Source organism: Prinia subflava, chromosome 6, assembly GCF_021018805.1.
Source record: "Prinia subflava isolate CZ2003 ecotype Zambia chromosome 6, Cam_Psub_1.2, whole genome shotgun sequence".
NCBI classification, from domain to species: Eukaryota; Metazoa; Chordata; class Aves; order Passeriformes; family Cisticolidae; genus Prinia; species Prinia subflava.
Window position 1 is genome coordinate 16,749,270 of NC_086252.1, and position 14,125 is coordinate 16,763,394.

The following is a 14,125-nucleotide window of genomic DNA, read 5'->3' on the forward strand; positions in this document are numbered from 1 at the left end:
AAATGATTCATAAAGGCCATAGGAAACTGTACAAAACTTAAAGGGGAAATCTCACTTCCAGGATGACAGTAGGTTGTCCATTTAAGTGTTTTATTAAATCATTGTGACTGTTTCAAAAGACAGTGCTGGGCAGTTTCATTTGAATAACTGAAAAAGGTATTTTGCATCTGTGCAAAACAAACACAATGGGAACAAAACCCACACTAGGACTGAAGTACAGATGAACACAAAATTTTGTTACAAACCTGTTTTCAACATACAGTGAGAAACGTCCATTGTACAAAACTTAGTGACTGACCTACAATTAATTTAGGATTATCCCAGCAATGCAAATACAACTCAGAACAGCTCAATTGTGTAAGATTTTCCAGTAGTACTATGGCGAGAGACTACTGAATTTTTAGTAGTTTGACTTACACTTTCTCTTTTGATGAAAGCCTACATTTGTACTCTAAGTATTTGCTGGTTACAAGTCTGTTACATACTCAATCCAGTACAGGGAGGTACTCCTTGGTGTTCTCTCCTCTGTCTCTTAGCAGCTTTCCTTCAGCAAGAGGCTGGGCTGTGCAGCTGCTTCTGTAGAAAACACTGTTGTCAGTCCTCGTCCTCCTTGCAGGGGATGCCTTAAGTAAGAATCATCTGGCAGTATCCAGCACTGAAAATACTGCCAGCTGTGCTGCCTAGCCCAACTTGGAACCCCAAATTTACATTTCCTGGTTGGTATTTTTTGCCCAGTAGGTTGGAACATTATTAAGTAAAAGTCCATAAACATTAACAGTGATGTTTACACTTTATTGGGGGAAGGGGGAAGGGAGTAGCAAAAAATCAATGTAAGTTACTAGTTTTTAAAGTTTAGTCTATGTTATATTTGATTACTGGGATATCAATACAATGAAAATGGAGGAATTTCAACAGTAATTTTTAATTTTTAGTACATCATTTGTGCAGGGCTTTATAAAAGATTTTTGTTTCCAAAGATGTTATTGGGGTCCACATATTCTTTAACAGATCTCAGCATTCCCAAACCAACGTCAGAGATGCTCTCCTTCATCCAGCGCTTCCGCAATTTGCCTACTGGAAAAGCAAAAACAAAGTGTTTCAATATATGGCAGGATACTGGAGCCAATCAATCTTGTGACCATGAATGAATAAACACTGTGTGATAAATGCTTTTATTCAAAAATGAGAAATGTTTTGCTTTATTTGATTTATTGAGCCCACCAGACTATCAAGCTCATTAAGCTCAGCATACTCCCAGAGGAAGACTGTGTTCCACACTGTCTACTTTCTTTAGAAACTATGAAATTTAGATGAAGCTTAGGCTGAAATCACATGTTCTGTTAAGACAAGGAATCAGTAGTGAGTTTTAAAAAGCCACAAACTAATTTAAAGTTGGAAACTGTACAGAAGATTACTAAAAAGCAGAACCCCAGACTTCTTGATTACTTTAAAGTGAAAACATACTCAAGCTTAAACCAGTACTGGTTTAAATAGCAAAAAAATGTTTCTATGAAGAAGGCTTAATATTTTATTTAAAAACTTCTATACTGGCTGGTAATTGCTCAACACCATTACACGAGAGCTTTGTTTCTCAAGCAAAAATGGCTATTCACAACATATACCAAATACAAACAAAGCTGAAACAATCTTTTAAGAACTCATTTCACTAAATTCTCACAATAGTCCTGTTAAATGGCCAAGTGTTCACATGCTAATTAACCAAATCATCAACTCTGATTAACAGATCATTCAAAACTGAGGACATTTTTTTCATTAAACACACACAAGTATTTAACTTGTCAGCCTGAAACACAATCCATTTGTCAGAATGATAAGACATAGTAAAGGCTTGAGAGACAGAAGCTTTAAAAGTATCTGAAGCTAAATTCAAGCCATCTTTTGTGCCCTGTTTCAGGGTAACCATCAAACTGTCATCAGAATAATAAATTACAGGGACACCTCTGAAGAACAGAGTATATTTGTTTATACCTTAAGGAATACGAGCCAGTCACAATGCCAACAGGAAAAGCAAATAATGTGAGACAGAATGAAATTTGCAGTTTGCTAGAAAATTACTATTAGCAGCATGTGTGTCAAGATCAAAGATCACAAGTGAAGGACAAAAGAATTTGTCATGTGGTAGGAGCTCTGGCTGTATTTTGCAGCCCCAGCTCAAGAAAAAATCCCCATCTGTGAATATACTGTCACTACGATGTGACTGTCTGGCATGGTTGAATTTTATCTGTTAAAACCTTAATACTACTACAAAACACCTGAATTGTGGGTGTGCTTGACCATCCCCTCAAGTCACTCACACTGGCTCTTACACAAGCAGCTGAAGAACAATCATTACTATTCTCAGCTGTTATCTGTAATATAGTTTCAGTGAACGTGTTCTGTGGTTATGGATGTAATTGTCCTGAAAAGACTGCAAACAACTGCTCCAACAAGATGGAGCACATTAGAATCACAGCAGGATGCCCAACAGCTAGCATGCCTGCCTCTTTTACACCTCCAGTAATAATGCAATTCCACAAGGAACTGAACTACTGTCTGAGCAGCACCAAACAGTCATTGCATATTTAATGAAGTCGCTCACCAAGTGCTGGAAAACAGAAGGTGCTTGGAGTGCATCATTAGTTCTGTCAAAGTGATAATTTACACATCTATCTTGTCAAATTTTCTATGGTTTATACTTTTGCAATAATAAATCTAACATACATCTGATTAGTGAACTGGAAAGAAAAAAAGCTGTACTACAGTTACCAGCAGTCCTTCACAAACATGCTCAACAAAAGATTTTAACCCCTTGATAACAGCAAAGTTGATTCCCTGCTCCTACAGTTCATGTCAATAATATGTACATGGACTTTTCAACTACTGAAGTTTTCACATTAGAGTTAAAAAGCTTTGAAACAATCTCTCCTAATTCTAAGCTGGTCCATCAAATAAAATGGAAAACAGAACAAGTGAAAGAAAGGCTCTGTGAAAATGAGACCAGCACTTAGAAAGGTCATTTATATATTGTCCCACTTCAGGTGAGTGCTGTGCTATAGATTTTCTGGTCCTCCTCCTCCACAGGACAACCCAAATGGCTTCAAGCATGAGAAGAAAAAAAGAGGAAGAAAATGCCATAATAGTAAAAGATATTAGTGTGAACATAAAAATAATTCCAAGTGACAAAGTTGCTCACCTCCACTTTAAGCCTAGTTGAAGAACAACTTTGTGCTCAAGGAAGCCTTAACTTCCCTAACAAGGAGATCTCAGTTAAGCCTTATCTTATCACAGACTACAGAAAACTAACTTCCCATTTCTACCCTAGAGAAAGTAGACTTTTCAGTTTTAGCCCTACATGATGGCATTTATGCAGAACTGACAGGAGATAGTGCACAATACTAGAACTGATACAAGCATCTACCACTTACAGGCTTTCAGCACTGTATAGTTTTCACAATTAAAAAATGAGATCAAAGTCACCTGATTCTATATACTACATCATAACATTACCAATGTATTTGCAGTAGCTTGGGACAGCAAGTTACTACTTGTCCACTCAGCTGTACACATCACATGCACAATCCTTGTGCCCCAACTGGAAACAAACACAGCCCTTCCTTCCTGCATGTTCTTCCTCTGAAGACAATCTTGCATCTGAAGGGAGGGTGTCAAGAAGATGGTGCCAAGCCCTGCTCGGTGGCGCCGAGCAAAAGTACAATGGGCACAGGAATCTCCATCGAAGCATGAGGAATAATTTCTTTACTGTGCAGGTGCCCAAGCACTGGAACAGATTGTCCAGAGAGGGTGTGGAGTTTCTCTCACTGGAGGTATTCAAGAACCTTTTGGACACAACCCTGTGCAATGGTGCTCTAGGATGGCCCTGTCTGAGCAGGGAAATTGGATGAAATGACCCGTTGTGGCCCCCTGCAACCTCACCCATCATGTGATTCAGTTATCCTATGTATCCAAGATGAGGTATGAGAGAATCAGTTTTCAAGTTTTACAGCTGGCAAATGGCCTGTTCTGAGATGTGCTGAGCAGTCTAATAGTGCCTTAAAACATTCACTGCTAGGAAGCCAGAAACCTCCAGTCTGAACCCCAGCCCATTACACCAAGTGCAAACGCCACAGCATGGCAGGTAGCCTACTTCTCAAAAGGTATTTCAGATCAGAAAGGCAAGGAGCTTGTTCAGTAACAACTGCAAAGGCAGTCCAGCACCAACTTTATTTTTAAGTTTTTATCTATTATTCTACTCTGTATTTGAAAGAGAAATACATGAACTGGCTAAGTAACTTTTCCCCAGTTCTGACACATGCTGCTCCATGTTGGTTTCATTGGAAAAGCTGTTCATCTTTCCACTGCCCTTTTTCATTTGCGCATCTTCGATAATGCATCTGGATGGCTACAAAAAGTCTGGCTGCAAAAAACAGAGTGAGCAAACAGCAGGCAGCAGTTGTTTTTCTCACTTTTGGAATATGAAGTACCAGGGCACACATGAATAGTTTTGTAGGGAAAGTTTTCTTGTAGCTGATTGATTCCAGGAGTTACTCTACACCCATCAGAACAGATTTATAGCACTGTGCAGCCCCAGTGGAAATAGGTTCTGGTGGCCCTGCACATGGCTCTGGACTTGCTCTGCTCCAGCCCTTTCAGCTTGAGGAGTCAGTTACTGCATGACAGCTTTGCAAAAGGAGCAGCACTGACAGGTCCTTAGAAGGATGAGGCTCACCCAGCTGTTGCTCTTCCTGCAGCTAGCTGTGCCTCCAGAAAGCAGCTCTCTGCCCTTATAGACTGCTTAACATGCTATTACTCTTCCAGGGAGAACTCTGCAACAGCGAGAAAGGTCAGTGCAATAATGCAAAACATGGCAGCACTGCATATTTTCACTCGGTATTTTAGCAGCTGAAATACTTTCAAGTTCAGTGCTGATGAATCAGGAGGTCCTTTTCTTTTTTCTTTTTTTTTTTTTTTGAAAAGGCACTGAAGATGACTATACTATTAAGACTTTCCACAGACCAAGGAGGAAAATACAACTGTGTTATTGTATTATTTCACATGAGGTTATTCCATGTCTACCAAATGTATCAGTTTCAACTCATTCTAATGAGTAGAGGAAGCTCTAGTATGCTTAACCTAAGGGTAGAATATTTTTTTCCCTGTGTAGAAGAAAAAAGAATGTGTTCAACTCCCCTTCATAACAGAATTTAATAATTTCAGATTTTGTAGTTTGTCTGAGTTAATTACTGCAGTGTATAGCTTATGCCACAGCCTCTTAATGCAGAAGAACTGCATTAATACAGAAGAACCTGTAACTGAATGCAAATAAGGTGCAAGGTTTTTTTTTTTCCTTTGTTTTGTTTTGGGTGGTTTGCTTTGGTTTTTAGTGTTGTGGGATTTTTTTTTTTCTTATCTTCTGTTTTCCTACATAAACTGCCATTGATACTATAGCTAAATCTGTGCAACCTGTGCTACCTGGTTAACCTTTATTCTAATTAGCTGTCTAGAAAGTAGAAGAAAATTAGTTCTATTATGTTAAGTGGCTAAATGGGGCTATTTTCCTCAACCTCACAATCTGATAATTGTTTCCTTAAGAAACTAGCTGTAGTTAAAACAGTCCCTCAAAGGGAAGCAATATATCATTACATTTTACACTGTTCTTTAGTTTTACATGGGTCCTTAGCTTGGTAATATGAAAGGGATCAGGTACAAATCCAACCTTCTCCCTTTCTGATGGTGTCCCCCAAAGGGGTCATAGCTGTATTTATACACCAGTCATACCTACTGATACTTCCTCAGTGCATTATTTCATGTGTACAAAAAAGGCATGCTTGATAAAAGAGAAATTCAAGTGTGGCACATGATATGGGTGTTTTTGAGGCTTGCCATTAATGTTTAGAATAATTACTTAGCTGAACTTAAACTCGTATCTACAAGAAATTGCCATTGCTAATGCTCCTTTTCAAATGCTAATTTTCTAAACACTATCTATGGCTCTCTAGCAACCTTACATAACTCTCAAATCTACAGACACCCAGTGCCCAGAAAAGCAGAAGGATCAAAGCTGTGCTTGAAGATGTGCAATGTCCCTTTCTAAGCGTAGGACACAGTCAAGGCAGGGTGACAACTATAATGGGGGGTGGAGGGAAGGAAGATTTATCCACAGTAAAGTCCTTCTGAAGCTACTCTTTGTAAAGTTACAAGTACCACGATTTCAGTTCTCACTGTGCACCTACCTGCAGTTGGTACTTCCCCAGATGTAATGTAATTTATACATTTACACAACTCAAACTGTCATACATGACCATTTCTTCACTCAAGAAGTATATGAAGATTGACTTAAGCAGGCTTTGTATTTCCTATAGCCTCAAGTCCCAGACTACATCTGTTTTCTTTGATACACAAACCCAGAGTTAAAATAGCTCCATTTATCACAGTGTGATTGTAGGCAGACAAATCAGACTGTCTGTTTCCAGATAGTGAAAACAACTGTTATTAATCACAATTACAAGACAAACACCAAAGGAAATTGCACCACTATTTTCTTTTACCCCATACAATAGACCAGTCATTGCTAAGAGTGACAAGGCTTGAAGGTCAGTAAATAAAACCGACAATATTAGGCTAATTTTCAGCACCACATCTACTAAGCACTGGAATAAATTAATCTTGAATATTGAATACAATGAACTGCCATACAAAACCACTCAAAGTGGAAAATATGTATCTGTATCAGAGGCAGTTATGCATACAACAGCAGCATACAAAGTCAAACAGAAACCCAGTTTTTAAAGTTGTGGAGTCACAGGTTCAAGTGCACAAGGGTTTGAAATACTATATAATTTTTTTTTCTTGTTCAACACATGTGGTAAGCAAGGTTTGACATGGTGAGGGCAAATACAACCAAATGTGTGACAAGCTCCAGCTGCATGTGAGTTGGATGAAATGCCAGTCACAGTAAAACAGAGCTGCCACAGCAGGGAAAGCGTGAGAGTAGATCAAGGCAGTAATTCCACATCCAATGTGTGAGAATTGACAGGTCCACTACAGCACCATATTAAAGATTTAATCAGAGGACCATAAGAACATATCAAACACAAATATACTGAAACCTTTTCACTCATGTTATTACCTACACTTCCTTCAATATCCTGATACTGCTAAAGCAGAGTCCATTTCAGTTTCCATCACAACGCAAGATGCCTGAAAACAGCCCTAGCTAAAATCTTCAAGTCTAGGAAGTCACTGAAATGTTTTAAAGCACAGCTTCTGCCCTTTGGTTTTTTCCCCCCACACAGAGCTTTTAGAATTACAATTTTTTTCTCTAGTTTTAAACTATTAGACTTCTTCTTTGCTCTTATATCTGTGACCAGGCAATGCCCCAAGAGAGCAGAGAGACAAAATGCATTAAGACAATCAATTTCAAGAAGGTAGCTGCACAAATCACACAGACTTTTCAACAAGTCTTCCTGACATCCAAGGTTATAGTGCTATACAGGACATGTGCAATCAAATTAGACTATCCATGTATGTGGGAAAAGCATATGTAAAGCATCAAGTGTAGGAAGTATCGCTTATATATAACATTAGTTCTTAATAATAAAACAAAAAATACCTTGTTAAGATGCTAGTAACACAGGACAAGTAATCCCTAAACTCCAAGAGAAGAAACTAGGTAACCAGAACTTATCAGACAGCAGGCCAATAAAGTCAACACTTACCTAACATCAATTATGCAACAAATAGGAGATTGCAACATAGTCCAGTTTAAAATCACTAGCTCTTTTATTCAGACACTTTGCCTAAGTGCTCTGGAATTTGGGCTAACAGCATTCACAAAGCCACCAGGGACACAAAACTGTGAAACTCCCATTTGACGTCCTTGTAACTGAATATATATCTATACAAGGATCCGCAGAAATTGTTTAAGACAAACTGATCAAACTGGAAAAAGAGTGAGAAGTTTCTAGATAAAATGGCAGGACATCTCCTTCTCCCTCGACCCTCCCCTGGTAATTTCAGTTAATGCCATGAAATATTTTTCAGAGTTCCACTACAAACTATTTGAGGTACTCATGAATATTTGGCAGTATCAAAGAGACTAATATTAGACTGAGAACATTACCTCCATGGTGATGTGAAAGACTTCCTCCATTGGCAAGTATTTCTTCTCTAGCAGCCCTCTAAATTTGAAAGATACAGTATTTATTCAACAGCAATTGCACAAGATTTTTGATTTAATGAAATGCTTGCTATTGCACTCATACACACAGATGTGTGTAAAAAGTTCCTGAAGTAATTAGGGTGCATTATATAGGTAAACATTATAATTCAAGCCTGCAGATAAAATTAAGTAAGAGTTTTCTAAATAAACATTATCAAAGCCAAAACATTTCAAATGGCATCTCTTGTAACAAAAGTATTGCTCAAGAATAGAATATTCTAGATCACTTTCCCCTTGCCAAAACTTAAATAGTTCAGTGGCTGGGATTTGGAAGACGATTAAGTCTCAATAAAGAAGTCAGAAAACAGGCTCATCAGATCCTTACTCAGATCAGATTTCAACCCAGATCTCCAAGATCCTGGTTGAGGCAGTGAGTACTTTACAACAGACAACCCTTTCATGGGTGCAGTTTGTGGCAGAAAATAAATTTAGTTTTTTATGTTAAAAATATTCAGGTTGTAGAATCTTCTTTGCAATTAATTTCTGAATAATTAGGGAGCTTAGAAGGTGTAACAATGAAAGCTTTTCTAAGCCCAAGCACTACATGTTTTTTTTTCAAAAGGGTGTACTTTTTTAGGAACAATATATATAAATGTAGTTAAGTGCTTTTTTCAGTCTGCCATAGAATACATATACTTGGTCAGCAAACTCACTTTGTTAGGTTAAACTTAGTCACTACAATGGAAGATGTGCATCCAGGTCATCATACAAACTAATTCCAATAGAAGTAATATCTAGGTATAAGTAAAGTTCCATTAAATAAATTCTCAAGTATTACTTTCTTCAGCGCCCTATATGCAACAGCATGGAAGTCTCTGAACCTGTAGATAAAACTTTGCATCCACTTGCCAAACTCAAGAGGAGTTTCTAAAAAACAAGCATGAGAAGAATGATATCCCAGTTATAAATACTATTTCTTTACACTCCTATTAGCAATCTTCTGGTGTTGAAGTTCGAGCTAGGAACCAGAAGGTAGGACAAAAAGCAGTTTGGCCATAGTCCTTCTAAGAATTACATCTTGAAGGTAACAAGGATATTAGTTTCCCCTAACTAGGTAAGTAGAGCGTTTCATCAGCCAAAGTGTTGCAGCAGATTTGTTGCAGAGCTTCTTGGCCAATGCTGAAGCAGCTTACAACTGGTCTAACAGACTGGACTTAGACCAGTGCTTATCTAAGCCTAACAGAAATGGCATGAGACAATACCATTCCTGATTCTCGACATGCAGCACTATTAATAAGGTATGATCTCAACAGTTTTATCATTTTACAGATTGAGTATCAAGCAGAAGTACCTTTGTAAATATTGGAACTAACAAAGACTAGTTTCCTGTGGATTTGGGGTTTAAGGTTTGAAGTTTCTGCCATCCAAGAAACTCTAAGTCTTCTGTACTTCAGTCAGAACTATTCATTTACTGGTATCTAAAACAGTCACCTGGTAGTCTTTTTTTCTACCTGATGAACTATTAACATGTACCTCTTATTACTGACAATGACCAAAGCTTTACAAACAGACTTCTGAGATCCTTCCTGCAAAACTCAGTAAGCTTGGCCAATAGGTTCAGAACAAAATACAGGTCATCAGCTTTTCCCCCTTTGACTATTGCTCCTTCATACATTACCTCAATTTGTTCATAGACATGAATAGGATCACTAATTCCTCTGTAGTTAAAGGCAAAGTAGAAGTAGACGCATGCACCTGCATCATAAGTCTGTGTCACCCTGTTGAAGAGAACTGCATTACAAACAAAGCTTTATGATATTAAGTCAACCACTATGTGACATTATAAAATTTATAAGATTACTTCCTATCTTATTCAAAGGGACAGCATCTTTTTAAATTTTTTTTATCCTTTTTGCTCCTAATCCATGAGCAACTCAATGCTATGACTTTGAAAGTTGAAGCTGTTAAGTCACTATACTTGACTCTTGTCCATATAAGCAAGAGTTTAAAGTCTAAGTGAGTGTTACTAATCCCTTGAATTCCCCACTCTTCCACATGTAATCCACTTCCAGTTTCAAGAGGAAGGTCAAGGCTACTATTACTTGTAATATCATCACTAGATCTCTTACTAAACAATGATTCAAGAAAAATTTTTTAGACTATTGCATGGCTTACCTACAGGTGGAAAAAGGAGCAAACTGAACGCCCTTCTCTTTGCATTCTCGTACTATCCTCTCCTTTACATTTCTACAAAGGTCCAAAACCCTGTAACAGGGAACACATTGAAATATAAAATTTTAGTAAGTGCTTTTATACAACTTCTAAAAAAAAAAGAACTTCATCAACCTTTTTAAAAAGCATGATCTAATACAACTTAAAAGTACCTTCAAAATCAGTGTTAACTAGATTAGACTTTGTTCTAAGAATAGTCCTCATCAAGACTCCACTGCTTTTTCTGCACTTCTCCTGAAAAGCAAGTTTACTCTGAAACAGAGAACCTAAAAGATCTTCTTCGTAAGGAAGAGGTGTCAAAAGTGTTTGAAAAACAAAGGAGGTTACCTACTTCTGTATGGTTTTTTTGTTTGTTTAACTATACTGCTAAGAAACCCTTTAAACATTTCTAATGTGTGTAGATGTAGAGGGGGAGAGAAATTTAAGTCAATAAAATTATCATTACTATCTTTCACCATTGCTGTTACTATTGATGATTATTTTATTATCACTATTCTGAGATGATGGTTCATGTTTTGAAAGAATGAGTTCTTTAAGGTATTGTAGCTGTAAGAACTGTAGTTATCTCAGATTCCCATTTAAATAATGTTTTTGTCTGTACTTGTAGCCATTGTTGAAAATATGTCTTGTAAAAAGGCTGTTCTGCTACTTGCTTAGCAGAACAGCCTCAAAGTTTTGGCAAAGCAGTTAACAAGTATAGAAGAAATCTTGAGAACTCAAAGGTCTGGTAAGCTCTACTAACACCATACCTTTGTGTTGCTGCAAGACCAAAACTGGAGATCTTTCAGCTGGGCACTACTCTGCCAACTTGAAATGCTATAATTCTAATGTGGCAATGAGCAATTAGACCTTGTCAGAAGCCATACTTGTTCTGCTTTTGGGTTTTTTTTTAGGTTCTTCTAGGACAGACCCAGGTGCAAACAAAGTGCTACAGCAACCAAAAGAAATCACTGTTTTTCAAATGACCATTTCTTCAGTTACACATTCTCTCCCCCAAAGGTCTGCAGTGCTAAAATTCAGATTAATATGTTTTACATAGATTTAAAACTACATTAAAGATTCACAGAACACCAGAGAATTTAACCATTTAGTGAATAGGAAAGTCAGCTAAATATTTTATTCAAGTATCTACTACCTGTGAAGAACAAGTTAACCAGTATATGAAAAGTTACATGATCCTTGCAAGGCAAGGTAGAAAAAGGTTTTCAAAGCATTTGCTTTGGTGAGGACAATTTTAAATACTTTCTTAAGTCCTTAAGTAAAAACTCATTGTCTTCTCAAACGAGGGAGAGGCAAAACAAATTGGTGACTAAGAAGTTAGCATGCTTCAAAATCTATAAAGCTAAAGTAAAAGGAAGGGCACTTTCACTTTAAAATTGTTCTTATATTTCTTCTACACTCTTAGGATACCTTGCCAATTTACAAACAGGGGCTGGAATCTACAATTGCCACTAAATTCAATAGCAAGGGTATAGAGTTGCCAGCTTAAGTCATCAGACTTTGCACTGAATGCTTAAAGCTTTGATTCAAATCACTTTAGATCCTATTTAAGAGATTTCAGGCTTACCAAATGGACAGGAGCATCCAAAATTATTCTGTATATTAAACTCTGTTGTGATGAAATGTTTCTCAGCCATAGCTAACAGATAAAATACCCTTAGGTAAAAGATCTCAATCTTCAGCAAAAGTTACCTTTCAGTTTTTATTTCCCTACATTACTGGAAAAAGAAAAAACTTATTTAAATAGACTTTATTTTTTTTCATCTTCACTATAGACTAATCTGTTTGAAATACACTCCTGATCCCACACACAGCTGCTCATCCCCCACTGCAGTTATTGTCACCAATGTCCTGCCTCCTAAACAGGCCAATTTCAAGTCCTAAATTTGTTACAGTAAGCTAACCTAAGACGAAATATTACTGAATGCTCGATACACTGTATTTACAAAATTCTGGTATGCAATTCATCAGCAATTTTAGCAATAACACACAGCTGCAAGATTTGAGGTTGCATCCAATACATGTAAGGCCTAAAATAAGCATCCTCATGAGCAAACACGAGTTAGGAATAATTTTAATGAAAACAAGTTTTAAAAAATTCTAAAGAGAATTTTTAATAAATCAGAGTTTACCTATCCCAAGGAACAGACGTCTCAAATGATTCTCCTATTACGTAATAATCCAGGCCTAGATCCTAATAAAAAGAGTAAGGATATTATCAGTAACATTCAGCATCCGGGATTCCAGTGTATGCTACACAGCTACCAGGTGAACAACTTTTTAGTTGGCAGGAGAAAAACACATTCTAATTTAGCAAAAACATCCATATGTCCCAGTGACGTAAGTTATTATTATGGAAATAGGGAAGCTCTTAAAAGACAAAGATGACAAACAGTTTGATGTCATGGCTACAGTGAGACAACTTGTCAGACTGTCAGTACGTCTACACTAATCAAGTATTTATATCACTACAGTACCAAGCCAAGAGTTTCACTCTGCTCATCAGTGTAATACCTAGTAAAAACATTTTTTGCAATGTAGTCGCTGTCTAGATAGAAAAAAGACAAAGCTCTTCCCATCTTACACACAGCCTGCTGAAATAAAGGGAGATTCAGTGATTTGTCTCCAACAAATCAAACACTCAGGGTGTGCATATTGTTCTGAAAAATAAAAAAATCTCAAACAGTAAGACTAAAATTCGTAAGAACAGCTGCAGCAGTTTAGACTAAAAGTCTGTTATGTCGGAATTCTGATTTAAACCAGCCATAAGCAGACTGCCAAAGAAAAGTAAAAAGACACGTGAACACATGAGTATTTTAAGTACACTCCAAGCCTCTGATTTCATTCACCCTGTGGATTCTTCCATCTAATCTCCCTACCCTTTATGAGAAGTTATTTTCTTAACAAGAATATAAATGAATGTCTTTACGGTGCTTTGCTGATGAAATTCCATGAATTATCACTGCTCAGAATTGGAAGAGGTACAACCTCTTGGAGAAGTCTGAGGTATCATCCAAGGCAGTCTACACTCAGGTTTCAGAGAAAGCATCTTAAAAGAAGCATCTCTATGTTTTGTTACATTAATTAACAGCAGTTGCAGCAGACAGACAAAAGCTGACCTACCCGAAGGTAAGCAATGACAAACGTCAGCATGTATCCTCTCTGTCCATTATCTTCTCCTGCTGCCAAGCCACTGCAATTTACAAGAATTTAATTAATTTTCCACCAAGTTAGTCACCAGTTCACAAAAATATTAGTAAAACAACTTTGATTACTAACCATATGTGGAAGAACAGCTGCCTAAACTGTGTTAAAATAGTTATTAATAGTGAGTAAGGTCTCTTCACTGGAAATCAGAAGTTACTTCAAATCAGACATTTATTAATTTCTCTTTTCATTCCACAACCTGGAGATGAACTTAAAAAAGTATTTGATGTGATCTTAAAAAACAGTCTCCAAAACTCACAAAAGAGTGGAAAAACACAAGCAGACAACGTATATCTTGGATATTAACTTACAGGAACACGGGTAATTGCATTTCTAAGCAAGTTGAATTTGTGTACTTTTATGCACACAGGTCATGAGACCCCCAAGACTTAAGCTCCCCAAAGCATAAGAGACCTTAAAAAGACATAAAAGCCATAGCACTAAAGAAAGAGGAAGCCTTGCTTTCACTAGTCTGTCAAGGATTATTATGAAAGCATTTCACTATTGGTTTCTAAGAACAAGAAAGTG

General features: G+C 37.1%; 1 protein-coding gene across 1 annotated transcript in view; it reads right to left on the minus strand.

Moving 5' to 3' along the window:
- Window positions 1-771: 771 nt before the first annotated feature.
- AGPS (alkylglycerone phosphate synthase) overlaps window positions 772-14,125 on the minus strand; it is a 49,314-nt gene continuing 35,960 nt past the window's right edge. Inside the window, exons 15-20 of the mRNA XM_063400444.1 lie at window positions 13,514-13,583; window positions 12,523-12,584; window positions 10,334-10,423; window positions 9,837-9,936; window positions 8,120-8,177; window positions 772-1,074 (exon numbers count right to left, since the gene is read on the minus strand). Of these exons, the coding sequence (XP_063256514.1) occupies window positions 953-1,074; window positions 8,120-8,177; window positions 9,837-9,936; window positions 10,334-10,423; window positions 12,523-12,584; window positions 13,514-13,583 (502 nt within the window). The 3' untranslated portion in view covers window positions 772-952. The remainder of the gene's footprint in view (window positions 1,075-8,119; window positions 8,178-9,836; window positions 9,937-10,333; window positions 10,424-12,522; window positions 12,585-13,513; window positions 13,584-14,125) is intronic.